The 16,691-nt window shown below is 42.5% G+C and overlaps 2 protein-coding genes across 2 annotated transcripts; both read right to left on the bottom strand.

Moving 5' to 3' along the window:
• Positions 1-1,630: 1,630 nt before the first annotated feature.
• Positions 1,631-5,509, bottom strand: LOC148319731 (uncharacterized). The gene is made up of 5 exons (XM_088279759.1): positions 5,192-5,509; positions 5,077-5,118; positions 4,941-5,003; positions 4,381-4,504; positions 1,631-4,299 (listed from the first exon to the last, which is right to left on the bottom strand). Exons 1-5 carry the CDS (start codon positions 5,262-5,264, stop codon positions 4,107-4,109), a joined length of 495 nt encoding a protein of 164 aa, XP_088135885.1. The 5' UTR covers positions 5,265-5,509; the 3' UTR covers positions 1,631-4,106.
• Positions 5,510-5,657: 148 nt separating this feature from the next.
• rnf121 (ring finger protein 121) lies at positions 5,658-16,203 on the bottom strand. The gene is made up of 9 exons (XM_088279758.1): positions 16,037-16,203; positions 14,912-14,949; positions 14,573-14,714; positions 11,288-11,442; positions 11,100-11,207; positions 10,364-10,484; positions 10,142-10,275; positions 6,900-7,001; positions 5,658-6,036 (listed from the first exon to the last, which is right to left on the bottom strand). The coding sequence occupies exons 1-9, from the start codon at positions 16,112-16,114 to the stop codon at positions 5,916-5,918; spliced, it is 999 nt and encodes a 332-aa protein (XP_088135884.1). The 5' UTR covers positions 16,115-16,203; the 3' UTR covers positions 5,658-5,915.
• Positions 16,204-16,691: the final 488 nt, after the last annotated feature.

Below are 16,691 nucleotides of genomic sequence, written 5' to 3'. Positions count from 1 at the left end.
CCTACATATGATCACTTCAAAATATCAAAAATTAACCTTTCTGTGGCTGGTTTATATGAGAATGAGGAACTGTGGAAGTAAGAAGAGGTGCATAGATGAGACTGGGAGGGACACTCGCCCCCTAATTCTTTGCTGATCATGGTGAGGACGCATGGAATAAAAGCACCAGTCGGGATATTTACCGAGACTGATTTATTTGGATGAGGGTAGGCTCCAGTTTTTCGACGATAGGCGACATAACTACAACACGCCGTTTTATTATTTGGAATGTAGCATCTCGGGGCTACACGTACACCATTCAATGTTATTTTTACAGTGTGGCCACACTCGGGTGTGAAGTCAGCGTCTTTGCTGGAAGTTTTTGTTCGCTGAACATTGACGCTTTCGAAGCGGCCACGACTAAAAGCAAATTCCGCTCCGTGATGGGCACCATTCAAGACTCGCGCCGCAACTCTGACAGCTTCATGAATTTGCTGCAAGCGGTGGTGGATGCGCACGTGCATGAGTGGCAACAGCCAAGCATCCCCGGCACCAAGTCGCCGGTAAGAAGCTAATTTTGTTGTGCTAATGTCGTCTGTTTAGTGACCAAAAGCTAATCGCTGCCCCTTAGCCGTGCTGTTAATTTTAACACCGTTGAAGAACGTACTTTGTTAACCGTGAGGGGTGGAAGGAGTAAACATTGATGCCTGTCTGCCTCCTCACACTTAACAAAAGATTAGCATTTTATACTTTCACAGTTTGAAGTGGACAAGAGTAGTAATGTGTATTTGCATTTTGGTGCAGATCTGTCGCCGTTTTAGACAACAGAACTGACAATTTGAGCAATGTTACTTCACTTGCCTCGCTACTGTGACGTAGACGCTGAAACCGGAAAAAAAGATAGCTGGGATAGGCTCCAGCACCCCCCGTAACCCTAGTGAGGAGAAGCGGTATTGAAAATGGATGGATGGATGGATGTTAGGTAACATTACATAATGGACATAATTACCCCATACCAAATTTCTTGCCCATGACCTGATCAGCTAGTCTTGGTGACGATCCAGAGAGACTTAATGACTATGGCCACCAGACTACACTGTCTGAAACGCCCATAACCTCTACACCTGTGACACAATTATTAGGATCAATAATAGCTGACATAAGCTTCTAACAGGCAGAACAGACTTGATCGCTCAGCAGTGAATATTTTCAACACACTTGCAAAGGGGTGCATGCCACATACACAAGGTGTAGTGTTTAACTGGCTGCCTCCACGGGTAAAACTGTTTTTGTCTTTACTAATATTTTTTTATGCTACTTGCTCTGTCTAGCTGCACATCGGGTCGTATCAAATAGTGGCCCATATCAACGACAGAATTGAAAAGCTGTTAGACATGGCAATGATGTCAGAAATGATGTTGTGTCACTTGCTTCCCTGTTGTAACAACAAATCTTGCATTTAAAACACAACAACGTCAACATAAACAAGAACCGTAACTAAGTAATACAAATTCTAAGACAGATGATCTCACGTAACAAAACGACAGCATATTTTATTCTCAGATCATGTTAGGAATAAGCGGACAGGATTGTGGAATGAGAAAAAAAAAAAGCCTATTTGCACCAGACAGTGTTTTATAGAAATCGGTTTTGTAGTTTTTGAGTAACCATGCTAAAAAAAATAAATTTCAACCGCTGTGTTCTGCTAGTTTAACATCACACAAGTACTACAATCTCATATTTTTCCCTCCATACAACCTTGTTCCGTCATAAATCATAATTACTGCAGAGGCTAGATGTGTTTAATTAGCAGGACAATATAATCCCAGGGCAAAAAAAAAAAACAACATAGCATCATCAGAGGTGACCGTGCTTGAGGAAAAATAACATTGTTAAGGTCTTGCCAACATTTGAAGAGTAAGCTCATGATCACCTGTAAACTCGGCAGTAGAGGATGGTTGGATATGTTTACATTGACATTCAGCGTGTATTTTTTTTCTAAAGAATATATCAACCCATTAGCCTTTATCCTAATATATCCCCATGCCATTTCAGCTATGACTTGTGTGTCTCTCCCACTCCTGTGGGCATGAATAAGCCCCCATAAACACAATGTTTCCTCCTGCCGTCTTTGTGGCTGCTCAGCTTCCATCGCACAAAGGGCAGTGTAGTGGAAAGACGGCCACCAATGAGACAAGGATGCTGATTTTCCTACTGCTCTATGAGAAACAGCTCCAGGCTGCGACTCACTATGTATTCAGTGCACAGCCAACACTAGGATACAAAAAAAATGTTTCAATGAGTAATTTCATTAGTTTTTTAATGAATATTCTCTAAATGTTTTATGATTTTTAGTTCAATATTTGTCATGTTCTATTAAATGTAAGTATGTTGTCTTGTTGACAAACTATTTAAATTGTTTGAATCACTGTGATTCACCCTCAATACCGAACAGGGGTGTAGCAACTACTTGAGGCAATCGTTTTTTTATGATTATGACTACAATATACGGTATCATGGTGGCTGACTGCAGCAGATTGGCCTCACAATAAAGATGTCAAGTGTTCGATTCTGAACTCGGGCGGTGATTGTTGGTGGTATTTTCATAGATTGATGTGGGTATAGTTAGAGATGTGTACAGGAATTTTTGGTGGCAATTTGTCACAGTTTTCTAATAGTAAGCGTTTTCTTTCTCCATCCATTTTTCAATCTGCTTCTGCCCACAAGGGTCACAGTTTGACAAAAAAATATTTTCTTTATATGAACTCACCCAATGTCATAAAATTATAGTTGACCAGAATGCTCAATAATACATTTAGCTAACAAGTTACCAGGATGATTCCAAATAGAGCAAAATTTCTTATTTACCGAGCTGGGCACTTGACACTTTCTGGACGGTCAGTCCCCCCCCGCTCCGGCCGGGGTCTCTGTACCGTTCAGGCCTCTACCCTCCGACCTTCTTCACAAAAAATCCTGGTTCCCGATCATGTCAAAAAACAGTGAACGTCTATGTGGAGTAATAATAATGCCTATAAAATACAAAATACTGTGGCGATTGCTTAGATTTTTTTCAGAAGTTGAAATGGCCGTATTGGTCATAGTTTTCTAACTTTAGGTTTTAGACTGTCACATGGTGGCCACTCAGAGATGCGTGAATGGAAGTGAGGAGTTACCATTTTAATGATAGAAGCCCAAATGGGTTGATCTTGCATGATACAGGGCCTTAAAATCAACACATACAGCACATGAGATATAATTGTAAAATTACTGCATTTAAGCAATATTTTAAGGCAATAGAGTAAACCCGAATTAACTATGAAGTGAAAGTAATCATTTTCTTATTTGTTCCATAAAAGTATTGCTGGATGTGTTTATTACAATGTAGAATCCAAGAAAATCTAAAAAAGAAAATGTTATGTTCAGTGGCACAGCTTGATTGACAACTTTGAAAGAGTCACTGTGACCAGGGCTTCATTTGGGAATGCAATGTCTGCTGGAGGTCAGAGTGCATCTAATAAAATGACAGGAACTCCAGCATCCCGGAAAGATGACTATCATGTACTAGCACGCTTTCCACCCTCTTGTGCCACTCCTTGCTCGAACATCATCATTAAATGGATCAAAAGTCCCCCAAAAAAAACAAAAAGACTCCAGCTGTGATTGCACTTCGCATAAAAAATTAATTTTTACAAGATTAGCTTGCATATTTCATTGTGGGCATTACACAGAATGAACCACATCCCAATCATCCTTTAGAGTTTAGCTACAGTTCACACGACAAGTGACAACTCCAGGAAACTCGACAAAGAGGATCAGGTTACCTTCACGAGATGGAAATGAGACAACGTAGTCTGAGTCAATTATTATCATGCTGTGGAAGTAGGCATTAGGCAACTCTCTGGTTTCTTAAACTCAGACAGGCCGCACCTCTTTCCAGTAATACTCTGCCCCCTGTTGGAGTGAATAGTGAAATACAGGACAATGCACATAATCTCCAAATGAACCTCTAAATATATATTCATATATTGTCAAATATTGTACCTTCAAATACACATGTATTTACTGTAAAATATTCTAACTGTGCTGATTTGAATTTAAGCAGCCTGTGTGTTGAGCTAGATAACATGTCACACAGCGCTTGGTGTTTTCTCTTTTTCCCATGCATAACGTTCGGTGCCGTTTGCTGTTAGCGTTACATTCTTATGCACCATTCCAACACTATTGATCACCACGCAGGTGAAAGTGGCGTTGAGGTCCTCTAAGGTGACATTCTTCAGCAGCAAACTCCCGAGCTGAATTATACCATCCTCTAAGGTGGATCTAAATCACACACATACAATCTATAACACATAATGCATTAAACATCTGCTAGATTTATTGATAATTCAGTGCAATACTCACAACTCAAACTCAGTTATTCTGTCACTGCCGTCTTCAGGGAATGAGCCATTGACAAGCCAATAGAGGAGTGACATTTCATGGTCACAGTTGGTCAGAGCTTGACAATGGAGAAGCAATGGATGACCTAAAGGATATTGCTTACTGGTTATAGATGCACTTAAGCCCAGAATTATTCAAAACGTAAAAAATTTAATTATTTCTACAGAATGTTTAGCTAGAAATGACAGAATTGGGGGGAAAAAACATTGAAAAAGTTTCAGTATTTGTTATACATCCATCCATTTTCCAATCCGTTTCTCCTCATGAGGGTCAGTTTGACAAAAATATATATTTTCGTAATACGAACACATCCAATGTCATAAATTTAGAGTTAACTAGAATGCTCAATACATTTTGCTAACAAGTGACCAGGATGCATCCAAATAGAGCGAAATGACTTTCAGTGAAATGAATACAGCATTTCAAATGCTAAAAACATCAACTGTACATGATCCAAGTTTGCAATGCACATCTTCTTTTTGAAAATCCCCCAAGATCAAGGCCCATGTGCTATGTCTTACCTAGTAGAGCCTTTATTTGTATGCAGTCAGGGCCAATGATGACGGGCAGTGAATATTCAGACACTGCTGGACAAAAATCTAAAATGAATCGCCAAATAATGAAATCCGATTTAGACACACATAAATACCACCATACCTGGAGCAGCATCTGCTAACAACAGACTTAAAGATCCCAGCGCTGTGGAGGGAAATGACATCTTTACAACCATGAAGGGCTAAATAAAACGTGCTGGCATCAGTAAATGGATTACCTTTGATGACTGATGACAGGGTCATGGTGACTCTTCCAGCGTTTATTATTGACCGCACTCTGAAAACACGCATGTGCTGTCCTTATATAAAGCTCAGAGGATCAACTTCCTTGTGACCTTCAAGGGGAATTCCTATATGGGTAATGTGGTACTTCACAAATGTGAATTTTACAACCAATACTTTTGTGTAACTCTGACTAGAATCAAAAGGCACTGTTGTCTCATCTGATTAAATACGGCTTCAATTAGTGTTTTTGGTAAATGAGTAGACCAGTTCGGCATCATCATGAAAGCCTTAAAAAAATATAAATTAAATAATAACTTGGGGGTTTTAATTCCTTAAAAGGTTTGTCAACAACACCCCATCCTTTTTTTTTTTTTAAATGACGGATGAAATTCGCATTCAAAATCAGAATAATACTGCAACCAAAGTTGTGTTCATAAACATAAGCAAAACACAGCCAGCTAATGATTATGCACATCTTTACTGGGGCATTTGTTGCAAAAAAACAATGAGTGAAGCGTGAAGACAATTCTGAGAATTGACAAATTTAGATTATCAATCAACTGACACATTAGTACGGGTAATGTGCGCCTAAAATATATACAAAAAAGTACAGACAATTTTTTAATGGTTTCAGTTCATTGCCAGGCTCCCAGTCATTTGAATGAGAGAATGTTCCTCTCCGTGTGGAGATGTCTGTCCATTTCCCACACTTGCAGGTCACTCCAAACCGAGGATGTAGTTGATGCCTTGCACAAAGCCAATGATGACGGGCTGCCAGGCCACCAAGTAGCGAAGCCAGTCTAAAAGTTGTCCATACATGACATGTGGTCTTTCCCAGCTGTAAAATCTCACATTAAGGAATAGAAGACAAAAATTGTAAATGTTCCACCTGTCTAAAATCACTCGAGGGAATTTCAAATACATGGAACACAGTGAGTGCATCAAGGTCAGTATTACTTTTACATGGCCACCTTGCTTCCATTAATGAAATACATACACGATAACAAAAAATGCAGTTGTTTGCTAAGGAGAAGAAAAATGTTGGTGCCCCTAAATTATCACAATACAGCAGTACAATTATCAATGTATTATTTTAAATAACCAACTTATTCTGAATAAATGCCAAATGTCCCCCTAAAGTACATAAACTGCCAAGTCCATCATGATGAAATACGCGTCAGAGTCTTAAAAAAAAACAAACAAAAAAAAAACGGAATCTTAAAATGGAAAATTTGATTCATGGGTTGTTCTCATAATGCACGTAGCTGTGAGATATGTTTAATGGGTTAATAATGAACAAATATAAAGCAACTTGTCCTACTCTGGTGGCCATCAGGGTACAATCAGTGGCACGAAAAGGGAAGAGGAACTTTGCATGCATCACAGCGAAAAATGCCAACTGAAGTTTAGTAGCAACGCTTTCTAAATGGGACAAAATGATCTAATTCTCTGCAATAACCACAAGAATAGGTTGATTAGACGTGTGCTCAATTATGACAGGGGGCAAACCCTATTTGCACTTAAATCTTGAGATGAGCACCAAATTTCGCAAGGAAAATATTCACGTGATAATTATTTTAGTTTAATGATTTTAGTGCATTACCATGTATAACAAAATGATGAATCCAACAATAACAAGGGCCATGAACTTCAACAAACTAAAACCACATTCAAATAAGAGTATATTTGACGAAAGGATACGGGTTACTGAACATCCTCTTGAGATCCACCTTCTCTTTGCAATATGGGCACATCTGCTTCTTTCCCACGATGCACCAACCTCTGATGCAGAACTCATGGAACCTGAATGTGAAGTTAAGGCAGTGCAAATGCTTACAAGGGTTGGAATCGATGGAATACTGTAGCTTTCTACATTTTACAATTTCTGACGCTCATAATCCGGTAAGATTATCATGTAAATAATCTGAGACAATCTAGCGGCGAACAGTTTCGAAAGACAGAAACTAGGAACACAATATTTTATGTCAGCCATATATGCCTGTTATTTGTGGTCCAGGCAGTAAATTGTAGGGGAAGCGACTTGATTCAAATAAAATGAACTCGCAAAAGGTCAACTGTCTGTGGAGTTTTTCCAGTTCATAATAATGGCAACATTTTCTCAACTAGTCTGCGGAATGTTTCCAGTTCATAACAATGGCATCATTTTCTCAGAAATTAGTCTACAATGAAACCCTGTTTATCATTACACTTCAGAGGCAAAAATCTGCACTTGAGGGGGAACAGACAATATTCGTATGTAGTTTAATGCCTTCAACACGTACATTTCAAATTATTCATGCAATACCTCCATGAGTTGTCATCTTATCATGGTGGAGGGGTTTGCGTGTCCCAATGATCCTAGGAGCTAAATTGTCGGGGGCTTTTTTGCCCCTGGTATGGTCACCCATGGCAAACAGGTCCAAGGTGAGGGTCCAGACAAAGCATGGCTCACAAGAACCCCAATGATGACAATTTCCCTTGCCCTCTGGGGCCAGGCCTGGAGGTGGGGCTCGTCGGCGAGCGCCTGGTGGCTGGGCCTGCACCCATGGGGCTCGGGCTCAGCCCGAAGAGGCAACATGGGTCCCTCTTCACATGGGCTCGCCACCTATGGGAGGGGCCAAAGGGGTTCGGTGCATTATGAGCTGGGCAGCAGCAAGAGGCATGACCTTGGCCCTCCGATCCCCGGCTACAGAAACTAGCTCTTGGGACATGGAATGTCACCTCTCTGGCAGGGAAGGAGCCTGAGCTGGTGTGTGAGGCAGAGAAGTACCGACTTGACATAGTCGGACTCACCTCCACACACAGCTTGAGCTCTGGTACCAGTCCTCTCGAGAGGGGTTGGATACGCTACCACTCTGGAGTTGCCCAGGGTGAGAGGCGCCCAGCAGGTGTGGGCATACTTATTGCACCCCTGCTTGGCGCCTGTACATTGGGGTTCACCCCGGTGGACGAGAGGGTAGCCTCCCTCCGCCTGAAGGTGGGGGGGACAGGTACTGACTGTTGTTTGTGCTTATGCACCAAACAGAAGTTCAGAGTACCCGCCCTTTTTGGAGTCTTTGGAGGGTGTGCTGGAGAGCGCTCCCCCTGGAGACTCCCTCGTTCTGCCGGGGGACTTCAATGCTCACATGGTAATGACAGTGAGACCTGGAAGGGCGCGATTGGGAGGAATGGCCCCCCCCAATCTGAACCCGAGCGGTGTTCTGTTACTGGACTTCTGTGCTTGTCATGGATTGTCAATAACAAACACCATGTTCAAACATAGGAGTCCATATGTGCACTTGGTACCAAGACACCCTAGGCCGCAGTTCGATGATCGATGTAGTCGTGTCATCGGATTTGCGGCCGCATGTTTTGGAGACTCGGGTGAAGAGAGGGGCGGAGCGGTCAACTGATCACCACCTGGTGGTGAGTTGGCTCAGATGGTGGGGAAGATGCCGGTCCGACCCGGCAGACCCAAACGTATTGTGAGGGTCTGCTGGGAACGCTTAGCAGAATCGCCTGTCAGGAAGAGTTTCAACTCCCACCTCCGGCAGAACTTTGCCCACGTACCGGGGGAGGCGGGGGACATTGAGTCTGAGTGGACCATGTTTCGTGCCTCCATTGTTGAGGCAGCCGATCGAAGCTGAGGACGTAAGGTGGTCGGTGCCTGTCGTGGCGGCAACCCCGAACCCGCTGGTGGACGCCGGCGGTAAGGGATGCTGTCAGGCTGAAGGAGGAGTCCCATCGGGCCTTTCTGGCCTGTGGGACACCGATGGCAGCTGAAAGGTACCGGGCCAAGCGGAAAACGGCTTTGGTGGTTGCTGAAGCAAAAACTCGGCGTGGGAGGAGTTCGGTGAGGCCATGGAAAACGACTTCCAGACGGCTTCGAAGAAATTCTGGTCCACCATCCGGCGTCTCAGGAGTGGGGAGCAGTGCACCATTGACACTGTTTATAGTGGTGATGAGGTGCTGCTGACGTTCGGGACGTTATGAGTAGGTGGGGAGAATACTTTGAAGACCTCCTCAATTCTACTGACACGCCTTCCATCGAGGAAGCAGAGCCTGGGGACTCTGAGGTGGACTCACCTATCTCTGGGGCTGAAGTTACCGAGGTGGTTAACAAGCTCCTCGGTGGCAAGGCCCCGGGGGTGGATGAGATCCGCCCAGAGTCCCTAAAGGCTCTGGATGTTGTGGGGCTGTCATGGTTGACAGGCCTCTACAACATTGCGTGGACATTGGGGACAGAACCTCTGGCTCCTCTCAATGTGGAGGAGCAGCGGCACGACAATAAGTCCCTCCCGGATGGCCGAGCATCTCACCCTATCTCAAAGGGAGAGCCTGGACACCCTGCGGAGGAAACTCATTTCGGCGTTCTTTCGGTCACGACTCACAGCTCGTGACCATAGGTGAGGGTAGGAACGTAGATCGACCGGTAAGTCGAGAGCTTCACCACGACAGACTGATACAGCTGCACCGATCCGCCTGTCGATCTCTCGCTCCATCCTCCCCTCACTCGTGAACAAGACCCCAAGATACTTAAACTCCTCCACTTGGGGCAGGATCTCTTAACCAACCTGGAGAGGGCACTCCACCTTTTTCCAACAGAGAACCATATGGTCTCAGATTTGGAGGTGTACAAACGATGAAGGTTATCATGAAGCTGACGTAATAAATTACATTCCCGTTTCATTTAATGTTATGTGTTGAAATTTTCCACCTACATGAGGATATAGTACAACTCTGTTAAAATGGTTATCTTGGTTACTTTTTGTGGGGTTTTTTTGTTATGAAATGGGTTATGGGCTGTTTCTGACTGGTTGTGTCGTTTCATTAGTGTACCTGGGTGGCTCCATCAATGCTCTTTTCGAACCGCAATGGCACAACATGTGTCAGAATTCCATTTGATTCCATACAGGAATAAACGGCTCTCAATTCCATATGCAGATGTTAAGAATGAAGGATACACGTGGTTGCAGGATAATCTGTATGTGTTCTCAATGATGCCCTCCTCACTGACATCAACAAGGATGGCTTGACCACATACAGCGCAGATATTGTCAGACAAATGCTTGGTTGGCATTCCGGACGCGCTATAATACTATAACAAGGAGGGACGAAACAGTTAACGTTCACTTTTCAGCAGCAGTCTATTCATCTATCAGGAGCAAAGTCTCTCCGTTTCTTACCCCGACTGTTGACGCCATGAAGTCAGCACACATCTCTGCAAAGTCCCTTCCGAGGACACCGTAGTAGAGTCCGTAAAATAGCAGGGACACACCGAAGTCCATTGCGTCTTCTGGCTTTATCCTGCATCGAGGGAACAGTGTGTGATTAACACAGTATGATTAAAATGGACAACTATTTTCTGCAGTCAAATACAAGCAGATAAAGCTAATCTGCGATGTGGACAACTATTTTCTGCAGTCAAATACAAGCAGATAAAGCTAATCTGCGATGCTTAGATTTGCCCCAGTTGGTTATAATTAATAAATACTGGTTTTACTGGAACCTAACAAGTAGCATTAATTTAAGATTTTTTATTTATAGTATTGACCAATGTTAAGGATCAGTGCTTTTTTTTCTATTTCGATGAACATGTTGGAAAAATCCACGAGAAGTGGCAAGGGATTGCTTGGAGACAGAGAGAGATATCATAAATGACTTTTCCCATCTGTCCATTTTGAAATCAAATGTGGCCCCCGAGCACATAATATTTCCCGATGTAGTTTTCTTATTTTTTTTTTAAAGAAAGAAAAAACGTTTCAATACAAGGGCATTCAGGTGTATGGAAGTATATTTATAGAACAATCAAAATGGTGGCGAAGCCAAATATTGGACTGGGCCAGATATGTGTTTTATTAACAATCTTACTGACTGTAAAACAATAAAATAAAATAAAATAGAAAAAGTTCCTTGACCTACCTGAAAATAAGGTTGATACCAAAAAGAGTAAACATGACAACAGTGTAGCCGACTATCCCTGTGGCATAGCTGATCTTGTAGAGGAGGAGGAACCATTTGTACACCAATCTGCAGCCGGCGTGAATACGACATTCTTTAGACACTGACGTTGCATTTCTGAACAGACATGCCATGAAGTTGCATTCTACCTTGGTGTTGTGCAGGCCAGAGGCTTGCGAGTGGCACGGTAGCTAATATAGGCTGTGATGACAGAGAAGATAACCCACGTGGTCAGGAACCTCCACCAGTGAAGTTTGGTAGTAAAGTAGAGAGGAACTACCCACATCTGGAACAGAGTCACCAGCTACAAGACAGCAGCATGTTGACAAACGTAAACCAGGGAGAAAATGTTACCAAGGGACAAGCCTTTTACTTGTAATTACTCACGACTGCCAGGTGATTCTCAAAATATTTTAGAAATAAAATGTGAATTGTTACCAAAGTAACTTGTTCCATGGCACGACTCATTAGGTCATCAAAGTTAAGACTGTTGCATTGTTTTAAGATTGTACCAATAGCAGCAATGAATGTATTCCTACTTATCTATCAGTGGTGGGCGGTCACAAGGCCTTCTCTGCTGGCCTCTATAACATAATCAAGAAATCCTGATCATATTCTTCACATTGATGGCATATTATATCCTAGTGTTGTATTTTTAGGTGAGAGTTTTTATCCAATTAGAATTCAGCTAACACGTGTTGGTAGGCAGGTTTCATAATACCAGTAGCACGCGTTATTCGTCAGAGGCCTTCGGATACAATTGTGCGGGCGTCTACTCTGTGTGAGTTAATGGGCTTTCAGAGTTGATAGACAGTTGCAATAGCCAATCAGATCACGAGATGGTCACAGTAAAGGCCTTCTCGCGGGTCTCACTGAGAAAGTGATGAACGCTTCTCGTGATTGGATACTCACTTGTGAGGGGGCAGCGCTATGCGGAATCAACATACCATAAAGTAGTACCTGGTAACTGGCAACCGTTAGAAATCTAAAATATATTCTTGCTTTTTTAAACCACAATGGCCGAAAGAGGGAAAAGTGTGGATTGAGTTGCAAATACACTCGCGAGGCCATTTTCAAGTCAGACCTTTCAAGAAAACCTTAGGTCGTCCAACACTCACTAAGTACTGTGTCAGTGTCTTTCTGTATATTATTTCTCCTGCCATGGTGTCATAAATGATGGTAATATGAGGGAGATTTATACTGACTAAGTAGGACTTCACTGAAGGCCTGTGTGAAACGCACGGCCCGCCACTGATATCTATGATTAATATTAACTACTAACTTAAAACATTGCCGGTATACCGTAGGTTTCACTGTCACAACATTTGACATCCTGGGGTTGTGATCCAGTTCCCCCTTTTTACGGCAGATGAAAACTAAATGTGTGTGGAAATCGCGTCGTGGTCAATCACCGACCAACGCATACAGTAAATCTTCGGATTAAAACCACTTCAATGCCAGAAATATAAAACGCAGAAGTAACTGAACAAGCTGTTTAACGGCATATTTTAACACCGCTATGCAAATGTATTCATTTAAAACCTATTGCAAACACCGTGTATTTTTCTTTTTTTTTTTTTCCAATGGGAATCAATTACAGTACAAACAAATTAATAACTGGTGCTTCCTTAACCATTTTGCATGACCAGACTGGTTTATTGTGCCCCCAGCAACTTGCTGCCACATAATACTTTATGTCAACATACGCTCTCGACACATTACTTGTCCTTGACTTATGGATCACATTTAAATTGACAGCTAAAATACCGTATTTTTACGGCCAAAAGACGCGCTGTATCAAAGGGCACAGCACCAGTTGAGGGAGCTATTTCCGTATTTAATACTAATACTGGGCGCACCGCACTACGAGGCGCATTCTAGCTCGCGCATGCTAGCTCGTGCATGCTAGCGCGCACATGCCAGCACGCACATGCCAGCACGCACATGCCAGCACTCATGCGAATAAGGGATCGCTGCCAGTAGCATCACCACAGACCAATGAGAGATGTCATGGCAATACAACTAACCGACTACGTCAGGGGAGGGATTTTACTGGTCACCACACTCCTTAGAGCACATGTGTCAAACTCAAGGCCCGGGGGCCAGATCTGGCCCGCAACCTCATTTTATGTGGCCCGCAAAGGGCAAATCATCTGCATCAACTTCCTGTTTCTAACATTATTTTCTTCACTTTTAAAAACACTGCGATATGAGATATTGCCATTTATTTGTTACCAATCCTCCCCTTTTAAAATAAATTGAAAAATTGTTGAACAATTACTTACTAGCAACTGATTTCAAAACTGGCTTTCTAATCAATTTATATGGGTTCACAGTCATACCGGCCCTCTGAGGGAAACCACAACTACGATGTGGCCCGTCCACAAAAATGAGTTTGACACCCCTGCCTTCAAGTCACGGTTACAAATCAAAACCAAAAATATCTCAGCATGCAAGCAAACAATGAAACAAAGAAATTAAATTTACACAAAACATGTACCTCTCATGCCATTCATATCCCCAAAAGAAATAGAAAATAACACAAAGATTACAGCAATGGCTTCTTGGGAGCCACTCAGCCTCAGCCAACCACATGGCTGTTTAGAGAGATGTGAGTGGTGTGCTTTGGGCAGTATGTTTTTATTTATTTTTTTTTATATATATTTTTGCAGTCTGTTGTCTAAGCCTGTGATGTTTCTTGCTTCCAATAACATGAATGATAAGACAGATTACGACATCGTGGACAGCTGCCCTTTTGTCCAGCTTTCTCTTGCACACTCTCCAAAGACTGTATTCACATATCCACACGGTTTGGCACGGTGGCCGGCTGGTTAGCACGATGGCCTCACAGTGAGAGACATCATCGGGCGTGGGTTTGATCCCAGCTACGGCCATCCTGTGTGGAGTTTGCATGTTCTCCCCGTGCTTGCGTGGGTTTCCTGCGGGTACTCCGGTTTCCTCCCACATTCCAAAAACATGCATGGCAGGCCGATTGAACACTCTAAATTGCCCCTAGGTATGAGTCTGAGCGCGGATGGTTGTTCGTCTCTGTGTGCCCTGCAATTGGCTGGCAACCAGTTCAGGGTGTCCCCCGCCTACTGCCCGAAAATAGCTGGGATGGGCTCCAGCCCCCCCCGCGATGGGTATTTGTCACAGTCAATTCGAAGCATGGATGTCTCAGACTTCGGCCAGCAAGGTTTGCTAACATGCACTCTGAAATACCCCAAGAGGAACAGGCTTGATGGTCGAGAGAGATGCTCAGTCCATATAATAAGCGTGTCGCATTACAAGGCGCCTTGTTTGTTTTGGGGAATATTTGGGACTAAAGTGCGCCTTATGGTGGCGAAAATACGGCACTTAATAAATGACGCCCAGTCAGGAAAAAAAAGTAGTTATTCTTTCGTCTTGACAGATGGGGTAGTGTTGTTTCTTACGTTGTAAGACTTTGGGTGTCTCTGTTTCCACTGCACGAGGACGAGCTGGGCGATGACAAGTGTGACAATGAGGATGAGCACCATCTCGGCATGCATGGCTTCATGACCTTTGTGTTTGGCGTGCATCTTGGCATGCTCCACCCTGTGAGACAAACACGAAAATCTCAGCACAAATAATACCTTGTTCATTCATATCGACTAAGAAAAAGAAGTTTTCTTGTAAAATGACAAAACAGTTATTCTTTCTGAGCCCCCTACTGGCAAAAAAATTTAATTCACTGAAACAATTTGACAGGTTTTTTTTGGAGTAAGGGAATTAAACGATGACAAGACACAAACCTCCACTTCTCCTCCGGTGATAGCTTGGACACATCAAACTGTCGACAAGGAGAGACAATTATCATTGTTGCAACCTAATAAATGCAATTGAATATTACTAGGGACACTTTGAAAAGGGAAAAAAGTCATCATTTTAGTGACGGTAGTTTGTATTAAAAAAAAAAGTGATTTTCAATTACAAATTTGCATACAGAATTTTAGAAATATTTTGTATACAATGTAAAGGTAATCATCTGAATGTTCTTCCCAAATTTGTTGCAGAAGTAGTTCCCACTAATAATATGTCACTTTCACACTTCTTGTCTAGTTCATGCTTTAATCAGCTTGGTGAAGTTGAATTCTGGAGACTGTGCCTTTTTGTGTAATTCTACTTTTTTTCCAGTTTTGAGTAAAGCTTCCGTTTTTCGTAATCCCTGAAATTCACCACTTACCTTTGTAACATTTAAAGCTATTCATAGTTGGGTCGGTTCCCTGATGTTGTGCAGTTACCACAAAGAATACCAGGTGTATTTTTTCCACCCGGAAGGTCTGTCATTGCACACATTAGGAAAAAGGAATGACTTTCCAAGTAGTCGTGCTTTACCTTTCAGTGACTTAGTCATGATAGTCGTCAGACTGGTATTAAACACGACTTAATGGACATTTGGCCCTTTTAGATGACACTAATTGACACATCTTTAATGCTTTAAAACACGTTACCTTTGACCCGCAGAAACCACGTCAGCTCAATACTTAAAAGCCATAAATGAAGCAATGAGACAATTTTATTCTATATTGTGTAAACTCAACAGACTTTACAAAAGCAGAAATAACCTACTTGAATCAAGCGACCGCTAGGTTTAGCCATCGAGCTAGCCTAGAAGATGCACATTTGACTTGTGTTGTAGCTCGTTTCACAAAATGATTTGTCGTCTGAAACCCAACCGGTTCAGGTGAGGAAGACAACACAGAACATCACCTCTGTTAAGTAGGTAGCTTAACGGAGAGAACAAGTGCTGACGTTGGGCGAAACCTGAGCGCAGAAGCTATCGCGGCGTATTACGTGTTAGCAACCAGCGGTCGGGAAATCAACCCTCTCCACATGCTTGTAGTGTCACAACTAGGCGTATGGCACGCTACGCTCACCTGGATCGGTTCATCGTGATGCTCCAGTCCGTGGTCGTGCTCCACTCCATCCACCTCTACCTCAAATACCCCGGCCATCTTCAGAGGGGTGCTTTATCTTTCGGGAGCCATTAGCACTAGCAACATGTCACACGGTCACTTCCGGATTTGTCTTTCCTGGTTTGTGTTTCAAAATAAAAGTTCACTAATGAGTTGATCGTTTTCCAAAAGTCACTCACATTAGTTTCCGAAACTTCTGGTATAAAAAAAAATAAAATGGGAAAATATAAAATATTTAAAGATTTTAGAAGGCTTTAATCAATTGCATGGGGGGAGAGGTGATTAGACCAACTTTTTTTTACCTGATTTTAAAGCATTTATACTTGAGGTTGACGACACTTCGGTTGGTTTTAATTTGTTTGCGGCATAACAGATAAATTAAGCTTCACTCTGTTTACTTTGAACTCTAGGCTCCACGAACTGACCCAAATTATGCAGATCTCAGAGCCCCAGGCTTATAAGGATGTCTTCTATGTGTTGAGGACCCAAACAATTCAGTGATTTATTGATGACATAGCTTCCTATTTTTGATCTTTTAAAAATGACCATTTCTTTCACTTTAAAGATATTCCATATGTTTTCAAATATACTGGAAGTAAATGGTAATAGATAAAGT

This window comes from Idiotropiscis lumnitzeri, chromosome 17 (genome assembly GCF_059441095.1).
Source record: "Idiotropiscis lumnitzeri isolate Australia: NSW breed Sydney's pygmy pipehorse chromosome 17, RoL_Ilum_1.0, whole genome shotgun sequence".
Taxonomy (NCBI): Eukaryota; Metazoa; Chordata; class Actinopteri; order Syngnathiformes; family Syngnathidae; genus Idiotropiscis; species Idiotropiscis lumnitzeri.
The sequence above is the reverse complement of the archived record's forward strand: the minus strand, read 5'-3'. Positions and strand labels throughout refer to the sequence as shown.

Bases quoted from the DNA above. Each gene is read 5' to 3' on its own strand.
- LOC148319731 (XM_088279759.1), bottom strand. From the start codon at position 5,264: ATGCGTGTTTTCAGAGTGCGGTCAATAATAAACGCTGGAAGAGTCACC. The intron at 5,119-5,191 runs GTAATCCATTTA...TTCCCTCCACAG, and splicing joins CCTGTCATCAGTCATCAAAG to CGCTGGGATCTTTAAGTCTG. The intron at 4,505-4,940 runs GTAAGACATAGC...AATATCCTTTAG, and splicing joins ACAAATAAAGGCTCTACTAG to GTCATCCATTGCTTCTCCAT.
- rnf121 (XM_088279758.1), bottom strand. From the start codon at position 16,114: ATGGCCGGGGTATTTGAGGTAGAGGTGGATGGAGTGGAGCACGACCAC. The intron at 14,950-16,036 runs GTGAGCGTAGCG...CCTTGTCGACAG, and splicing joins ATCACGATGAACCGATCCAG to TTTGATGTGTCCAAGCTATC. The intron at 10,276-10,363 runs GTAAGAAACGGA...TCCTTGTTATAG, and splicing joins TCATGGCGTCAACAGTCGGG to TATTATAGCGCGTCCGGAAT.